At 41.0% G+C, this 9,484-nt stretch overlaps 1 protein-coding gene across 1 annotated transcript in view; it reads right to left on the reverse strand.

Moving 5' to 3' along the window:
- The window catches only part of LOC121548091 (golgin subfamily A member 6-like protein 22), a 337,971-nt gene extending 337,065 nt beyond the window's left edge, over positions 1-906 (reverse strand). The window contains exons 1-3 of the mRNA XM_045212735.1: positions 632-906; positions 480-530; positions 317-380 (exon numbers count right to left, since the gene is read on the reverse strand). Coding sequence (XP_045068670.1) covers positions 317-380; positions 480-530; positions 632-851 — 335 coding nt within the window. The 5' untranslated portion in view covers positions 852-906. The remainder of the gene's footprint in view (positions 1-316; positions 381-479; positions 531-631) is intronic.
- Positions 907-9,484: the final 8,578 nt, after the last annotated feature.

The following is a 9,484-nucleotide window of genomic DNA, read 5'->3' on the forward strand; positions in this document are numbered from 1 at the left end:
ATAACCCGACAGGAAGTTGACTACAAATACAAAGTTGCCAATATCTTTGCAATTCAACAAGCGAAGGATAAAAATATGCTTCAACTGAAAACCGAGATGACTGCATTAGAAAATAAATCCAGTAGGCTGTATAGGCCTATGTTTCAATCATATTGAAATCAATTTCATGTTCAGTCAATTTACTTCTATTTGTAGGCTACACTGTCTGTAATTTTTGACATCTTCGGCCATTATAAAATTGATACATCGTTAAAACACTAGTAAGCTTAAGTTCCATCGCTATCAGGAAACCGGGCCCTGTTCTTTACCTTTGCACTTTGCTGGCTGGTCTTTCTGAGGGTTCAGAGTCTTTGACTCAGTTGCAGTAACCATGGAGACATCTGACAAGACAAAGGAAAATGGAGGATGTTAATACCACACTCCATGTGTGCAGTTGTATAACACTTTCAATGTACAAAAGAACTGTAAACTAAGATGACCTTTGCACTGGGTCTGTTTGACCTCAGCACCAGCTGAGAAGATGGAGGAATCTGGGAGAGAGGGAGTTGGGAAACAGACAGTATAAGTTAAGGTGTTGAAGCTAACCTCACATATCACACTTTATTCTCTGTCTATTCCCTCTCCTTTTTACCTTTGACCTCCAGCTCTCTCATTTGTTTCTCCATGTGTGTCATATTTTCTTCTGCACTTAGTCTCTTTTCTTTCAGGAGCTCTCTCCTGTCTCCTTCCCTTGCTTCCTTCACACACTTATTTTCATCTTCCTTTCTCTCTTCCCCGTCTCTTCTTTTTCTATCGCTCAGGGTCTCCGTTAGCCTGGCTTGCTTTTTCAGCATCTGTTGTTCTTCTCCCATCTTTCTCTTTGCTTCTTCCACCTTTCTCTTTGCTTCTTCCACCTTTCTCTTTGCTTCTTCCACCGTTCTCTTTGCTTCTTCCATCATTCTCTTTGCTTCTTCCACCTTTCTCTTTGCTTCTTCCATCTTTCTCTTTGCTTCTTCCACCTTTCTATTTGCTTCTTCCACCTTTCTCTTTGCCTTCCTCTCTGCTTTCATCCATGCATCTTCCTTTCGGTTTTCTTCGTCCTTCCAGTAAAACTCTTTCCATTCCTCCACTCTCTTCTTTTCAGATATCTCCCACTTGTCTCTCTCCTCCTGTCTTTTCTTCTGGAGCGCCATCTGTTTCTCTACCTTTTGCCTCTCAGATTTCTCCATTAACCTCCTCCTTTCCTCCTCCATCTCTCTCTCCCTTTCCCTCATTCTAATATCCATCAACAGCAACTCTTCATCCTTCATCTGATTTATTTTTGCATGCTCCTTCTTCTCCTCCCTCTTCATCCTCTCAAGTCTGTCCCTCTCCACTTCCTTCAACACCATCTCTCTATTCATCTCCAGAGACTGTCTCTCTATCCATCTCATCTCCCCAATACAGGCCAATTGCTTCAGCTCCTTCCTTAGCAGGCCCACCTCAACATGCAAGTCGCCCTGACCAATACTGTGCACTTCCAATACGAATGAGCTCTAAAAGAGAGTTCCTAAATGTTAGCAACCTACAGGATGCTGCTAATGGAAAACAAATCCTTAAACAACCTAAAGATAGCATCGACATCAAAAGAAATTAAGCAAATCACTTTTAACAGTTCCACATTTTTTATTTTTTTGGGGGGGGGGTAGAAGGATTACTTTATCCTATCCCAGGTATTCCTTAAAGAGGTGGGGTTTCAAATGTCTCCGGAAGGTGGTGAGTGACTCCGCTGTCCTGGCGTCGTGAGGGAGCTTGTTCCACCATTGGGGTGCCAGAGCAGCGAACAGTTTTGACTGGGCTGAGCGGGAGCTATGCTTCCGCAGAGGAAGGGGAGCCAGCAGGCCAGAGGTGGATGAACGCAATGCCCTCGTTTGGGTGTAGGGACTGATCAGAGCCTGAAGGTACGGAGGTGCCGTTCCCCTCACTGCTCCATAGGCAAGCACCATGGTCTTGTAACGGATGCGAGCTTCAACTGGAAGCCAGTGGAGTGTGCGGAGGAGGGGGGTGACGTGAGAGAACTTGGGAAGGTTGAACACCAGACGGGCTGCGGCATTCTGGATGAGTTGTAGGGGTTTAATGGCACAGGCAGGGGAGCCCAGCCAACAACGAGTTGCAGTAATCCAGACGGGGAGATGACAAGTGCCTGGATTAGGACCTGTGCCGCTTCCTGTGTAAGGCAGGGTCGTACTCTCCGAATGTTGTAGAGCATGAACCTGCAGGATCGGGTCACCGCCTTGATGTTAGCGGAGAACGACAGGGTGTTGTCCAGGGTCACGCCAAGGCTCTTCGCACTCTGGGAGGAGGACACAACGGAGTTGTCAACCGTGATGGCGAGATCAAGGAACGGGCAGTCCTTCCCCGGGAGGAAGAGCAGCTCCGTCTTGCCAGGGTTCAGCTTGAGGTGGTGATCCGTCATCCATACTGATATGTCTGCCAGACATGCAGAGATGCGATTCGCCACCTGGTTATGAGAAGGGGGAAAGGAGAAGATTAGTTGTGTATACAGTACTGGCCATTGAAGTATACTGGTGTGGAAGTATTGTATACTGGTGTATACAGTACTGGCCATAATTCATTGGCTGATCCCTCTTGGTGACCTGGATGGAATTCTGTGATCCTTCCTTAACCCCTAGGAAGTCCCATCCAGTTCACTACATCAAAATGGTGAAAGTCCTCAATGGTGCTGCCCATGCTAAAACGATCAGGCTTTTGGCCACTAGAGTCCTCTATCTATCTCTATTGGACAGAAGTAGTAGGCCTAACATGAAAGTGAAATAATAATGGTCCGTTTGAGTGTCATTCTGACTTTTTTAAAATACATAACACTTATTTAATTGTATTTATTTTACAAATATACAGACATGCCTACAATCTTAATAATTATATTTTATTTTATTGAAATATTTGCTCTCTGAACAAGCTCATCTCAAAGCCTCTTTCTCTAACACCAAAATTGGAATACGTCGGGATGTCAAGCGTAATTTCAGCCCTTCCCCTTTTGGTGAATGGAGAATCCGCAATCCAATTGTGGCAGTCGAAAACAGCAACATTGTTTCCTTGTGTAGAGAAAGGGTCTCAGTAAACCGATAAACATTGATACGCTCTCTAAGTCACCTAGTGCGGTGACTTATTGGTGAAGACATGGAAAAACAACCGAGGTTATTGGCATCCCAACTCCTCATGAAAAACAGCGTCTTCGAAGTATTGTTAAACCGTGTGATTCTGACATGGAAAGAGATTCCGGCCAATAAAAAACGCGTTTCAGGCAGTATACATCACCCGTTCAAAGTCGGTAAGTGTCAAAAGATAAACTGGGTATTAAGTGCAAAGATATATGCTACTAATATATTCCGACTGAGACATATAGGGACAGATAGGTGATTTATAGCCTATAGTATGTTCTCTTTGTTGGATATATTCGCTATCCACATTCGCGTAAACACGTAACGTGCGCATTCACAATTCTCTGGATCTTAGTCTCAAAATATATAAATGTTTTGTTGCCTGCCCCTAACCTTTTTGCTGATGAAAGACAATACATTATTGTTATTGTCAACGAATGACATGGTATGTTAAAGCCTAAATTAGGCGTAGATGTAAAGGGCACTCTATAGGCCTATCTGAAACAGACAACAAGGACAGTTTAGTGCAGTCTTTTGTTTTTATTTTATAGATGCATTTGTATCATAGCAGCGAGACTATCCATTGCCCAGAACTTAGTTTTGAAAGCAAGCCAATTCTGAGTTGTTGAATGTTTGACAGCTGGGCCGCGGAATGCGGCGGCGGCCCTGGCTTGGGTAGATTCACTATGTCGGGTCAATTGGATGTTACGCGATTTGTTCTTGGAGTTTGCAATCACCTCATACGGTAGGCCTAATAACCGCTATAGCGCTTGCACGGTAGCCTTCGTGTTGTCAGTCTATTCCCACTGCATTTAAACACACAAAGCATCATACTTATAGGCGGTTCATTATGTGTTAGTCTTTATTATAGGCTAATTAGATTAAACGTTATTTATTGATGAAATTGTAATTATAGCCTACTAGGTTACTACATTAGCCAACATGTCTGAATGGTAGATGCTACATAGGCTGCGTTTACTTACACAGGCAGCCCAATTCTGAGCTTTGTTTCCACTAATTGGTCTTTTGACCCTAAACATCAGATATTTTCACTTAGATATTTTTCAGGTCAAAAGACCAATTAGTGAAAAAAGATCAGAATTGGGCTGCCTGTGTAAACGCAGCCATAGTACCACATCCCTTGTCACCCAAGATTCAGATGAGGAGCAAACATAGACAGAAGACTCCTCTTTGTGTCTGTGACATTATAGTGTCTAACAACATGGCCAGTGCCATTAAGGCTATCTCAATTTTAAAGTAGTAATTTTTCTTCTTCATGATTGGCTGATCCGTCCAGATGACCTGATTGGACATGACTCCAACAGGGTCACCAGGAGAGATCATGAAGTGGAAGACCCACCCAGTTGACTACATGGTGGAAGCCCTCAATGGCGCTGCCCATGCTAATATGGCCTTTTAGTCTCTATCATTCTCTATGGGAGCATAACATATCCACATGGTGACGTATGGAATGTGTTTATGTTTGACATTTGAGTCATTTAGCAGACGCTCTTATCCAGAGTGACTTACAGAAGCAGTTCGGGTTAAATGCCTTGCTCAAGGGTACATCGACAAAGGTTTCACCTAGTCGGCTCAAGGATTTTAACCAGCGACCTTTAGGTTACTGGCTCAATGCTCTTAACCGCTAGGCTACCTGCCAGCACTGTTCAACTCAGTATGGTCTGTTGAATTGAATGTGGCTTTAGGCCTACCTCCCATGAAAGCAGGCCTAAATGGAAATTGACTCTACTAAATGTATTTTGGATATTCAAAGCGTCTTGTTGTGGTGAATTCAAAAGCATAGCCTACATTAGAGATATGATGGAAGAAAGCGGGTCCACGCTCCTTATGGTCAATGATAGGCCTCGTTGAATCTCTAGGAACCCACAGACAATTATGTCGTCAAACAATTTAGCTTTCCGAGTCAAGAAAGCAACAATATAACATGTTTGATGCTAATTTGGATATTTAATAATAATATATATAGAAAATGTTGAAGGAATTGTATGAGTTTATCCCATAGTCTGATAGCAGCCTCGTTTATTATTTATTAATACCCTTGAAGTAGCTCGAACAGTATCACCTTTTCAGTTTAGCCGATCGTTTTCACAGTTTGAGTTGCACTCTTTTCTGCGGCCTAATTCTGAAGTAGACCATGTGCCATTCAGATTCTCTCATTCTAACAATGGACAGGACACCCTCATCAAAAGCAAACATGCCCATCACTTTCACTGTCAAGAGATGGAGGAAGGCCTAGCACGGGCCTTCCACAATGTAGTTCCTGGCAAATGTTTCCATCAGATGTTTTTGTAATGTTTCAAACAGTCCAATGCAAACATGGGAGCCCATCTATATTCGTATAATGATGAACAGTGAACACTGAATCAGAGCGCAGAAGGGCATTCACTCATGATGTCACTCACTACACTATGATGGATAAGGTCCTGCTGTTCTGTTGAAATTTTCCCACTGCTTGCTTGGCACTTTGACATTTCCATGGAGGGCTAATGCTAGCTAGTCTGATTTGGTGTCCTGCATGGCAGGCCCATGACCTACCAAGGGTTTGAATTTCTCCCACTCCTCATCACCCAACCCACCTCTCTTTCTGTGGCTGTTATTAGCCAAACCAGTACACTAGTTGCACAACTAGGAAAGATCCGGCTAGTGTTTTGAGTGGCATAGGAAAACAGTGACTTGTATTTTCCAGAGCAGCTCCATACAATATGGCTGGTACAGTATGTTGTGTTGACCTACCCTTGTTGTGAGGAGCTAATGCAGTCGAGTTATGTTCAATAAGTCATTGGGGTCAACCTTGGGGTTCAGTTTGAACAACAGGGGTATAAGGAGGAAAGTCATGAAGAATGGCTGAATGTGTGTGGTGTGTCAGTATATAGATTATCAAGAGTATCTTCAAACATTCCAAATATCAATCGTATTGATCTTCTCATTCAATTGAGAAACTGTCAAATGAGAACATATGGTTTAGGTTCAAACTAGGTAGGAAGGCCTTGATGAGTACAGTTTGTCTGTGATGACTCAGGCTGGTATTCAGCTAAAGCAGCTTGTAAACCTTTTTATTGTGTGTCTCGCGCTAACGGGAGTCGGTAAACATCGGTATTTACAGACCTTTTTATTCATAGCTCGGCTTATTCTGTGACTATGCAGTTGTCCATTGTCAGACTTGTATGATGTACTCTGAGTATACCAAACATTAGGAACACCTTCCTAATATTGCGTTGCATCCCCCCCGAATGGCCACACACACAATCCATGTCTCAATTGTCTCAAGGCTTAAAAATCATTATTTAACCTGTCTCCTCCCCTTCATCTACACTGATTGAAGTAGTTTTAACAGGTGACATCAATAAGGGATCATAGCTTTCACCTGTGCAGTCTGTCATGGAAAGAACAGGTGTTCTTAATGTTTTGTATACTCCGTGTTTATCACCAGAAAAATGGTTTTGCATATTAATAAACCATGACCCAAGGAGTTGATAACAACATGGGCCAACTAAGTATCTGAGAATCAAGTGTGTTATGTAGCATTTAGGCCTGGGATCAAATATGGTATGATTAACCTAAAATAACCATTATATAATGTCCTCGACTACAAATGACCAATAGTGTACATTCAGCAGGCCAATGTTAAGATCTATATATCTTACAGTGACATTGTTATAGCTGTAAGTTGTCATACCAAAATGAAATTATCCTGTCATACTTATGTAATGGCTTCCCATGTGGACAGTATATCTGCCTAGAGATAAAACAGATTAGTGACCTCCCTGTATCGTGTTAGTTCATTTGGATGCCTGCTATCTGCCATCTTTCATCTTGAGGCTGTCAAAGGTCTCTTCATTTATTTCAGAATGGATGGGCTTTGGAGTCGAGCCTATTCATTTCAGGAGCTGAAAAAATACCATTAAATTCTGAGATATCTGAATGACAAAAGTCCTGAAAATGAGCAATCACAAGCAGCATTGTTAAAATAATCATCTCTCCAGATGAAAGGAGAATAGAGTCTTTGATAAAATAACATTATTAATTTTTTCTCAGACTTAAAGGGTAAATTTAATTTCTACGCATTTCTCATAAGATTATTATTTTCCATTCTCTAGCTGAAAGGGATCAAATGACGCAAGACCTTATCTCGGAGTAGAAATTGCTTGATCGAACGCTGGCTCCACTACTGTCTTCAGTGCCAAAATCTGCTGCATCTGAGAGAAACGTACGTTGAACTAAGACAGAGGAAGAGGTAAAGAGAGATGCCCAACTCTGCTGAATATTTTTTATATATATATATTTTTGGCCCACCAAGCAAGGAGTTTTTGTATGGAAGTCAATGAGTGTCGGATTTGGTCAACAAAGAAATGAATGGCTTATTTGCTACGTGAGGTTTATTTGATTGAATAGACGTTTCATAATAAGTAGGACACATAACATCCCTGCAACTTTGAGGAAAAACACTTATCGGAGTTGTCTCAAGATGGATATGCATATTCATGGTATGAGGCTAGTAGCATAGCATCTCTCCATTGAATACAGTCGGTTGACGTCAACAACCCTCATCGAATATTGAAAAAAAGTATTTAAATAATTCATTTATCCACCAATTCAAAGAAAGGATAGGCGGGAGCTAGACAGCCCGCTGTGACACTTTGTGGACAACGACTCACATTGTTAGGGCGTAGAGACACGTATTTTGTCAGTATATCCATAACCTTTGACTAAGAGAAGAGAAACGCTCTAAGATAAACACTTGTTGAACTTTGAACTCCCCTGGCTAAATTGTGAAGCAAGCCAATGTAGGACCTTTTAAAGGTTTCATTCTGCTGAAGAGATACAGTATGTCAATATTGCTGTGTGAAAAAAGTGTTTTCTCATCTTGATGCAAACCACAATAACTCCACTGTTCCCATTCCAGGTTTCTGTTTTCCTAAGTTCCTGCACCGAGGCAAAGGAGAGTCAGGTAGGAGGAGCACTCTTACCACAATGTGGTCAAAGAGTTGGGCTACATACAGTGAGCTCCAAAAGTGTTGGGACAGTGACACATTAGTTTTTGTTTTGGCTCTGTACTCCAGCACTTTGGATTTGAAATTATACAATGACTGAGGTTAAAGTGCAGACTGTCTGCTTTAATTTGAGGGTATTTTCATCCATATCGGGTGAACTTTATGTACATAGTCCCCCATTGTATGGGACCAAAAGTATTTGGACAAATTCACTTATGTGTATTAAAGTAGTCAAAAGTTTAGTATTTTTTTTTCCATATTCCTAGCACACAATAATTACATCGAGAGTCACTATTATTGTAAATAAGAATATAATGTTTCTAAACACTTCTACATTCATGTGGATGCTACCATGGTTACGGATAGTCCTGAATGAGTCGTGAATAAAGATGAGTGAGAAAGTTGGACACATTACAATAACAAGGTTAGCATTTTTTGAGGGGGTGGATATTTATGCCTCTAACTTTCTCATCAATATTCACGATTCGTTCAGGATTATCCATAGTCATGTTAGCATCAACATTAATGTAGTGTTTAGAAACATATTCTATTCTTATTTACAACAAAAGTGTCTCCAAAATAACACAATATATTATTTACTATTCATTTCTATTGGGCACAACATAATCTGAAACACAACCAAAACAAACAGCAAATACAACCAACAAGTTTGTAGCATGACAAGCTTGATGTCATCATTTGTTCTAGGAATATGGGGCCATATAAGTTAATTCATCCCAATACCTTTGGTCCCCTAAAATGGGGGGACAATGTACAAAAAGTATTGTAATGTCTAGATGATTTACCCGATATGGATGAAAATACCCTCAAATTAAAGCTGACAGTCTGCATCATTTGTATAATTTTGAAATCCAAAGTGCTGGAGTACAGAGCCAAAACAACAAAAAATGTGTCACTGTCCCAATACTTTTGGAGCTCACTGTACGTCCACTAGAGTGACTAGTTTGAAATGATTTTGCCAGCTGTATTTGATGGGGTTCCCTTTGTCAATCAATGTTCCTCTATCTCTGATCAGATTTAGAAGACAGAAAAGTTGGAGAGATTAAATGAAACCCATTTGCTATGAGGTTGGCTAAACTTGAAATCTATATATTAGCTGGCTACTCACTAGCACGTGGGCTTGTGCTTGAGAGATTGTTTATGAGACCGATGTTAATTATTAGTGAATATGCATTATGCATGGTTCTGTTTAAATTTGTAACAAAAAGGGCATTTTTAAATACAGACCTGAAAGCCAGATAAGTGATTATTGCAAAAAAGCAGGTACAACTATTTTGATCAAATCATTAAATGATTAGTGGGTCTTATGGT

This window comes from Coregonus clupeaformis, unplaced genomic scaffold (assembly GCF_020615455.1).
Source record: "Coregonus clupeaformis isolate EN_2021a unplaced genomic scaffold, ASM2061545v1 scaf0046, whole genome shotgun sequence".
NCBI classification, from domain to species: domain Eukaryota; kingdom Metazoa; phylum Chordata; class Actinopteri; order Salmoniformes; family Salmonidae; genus Coregonus; species Coregonus clupeaformis.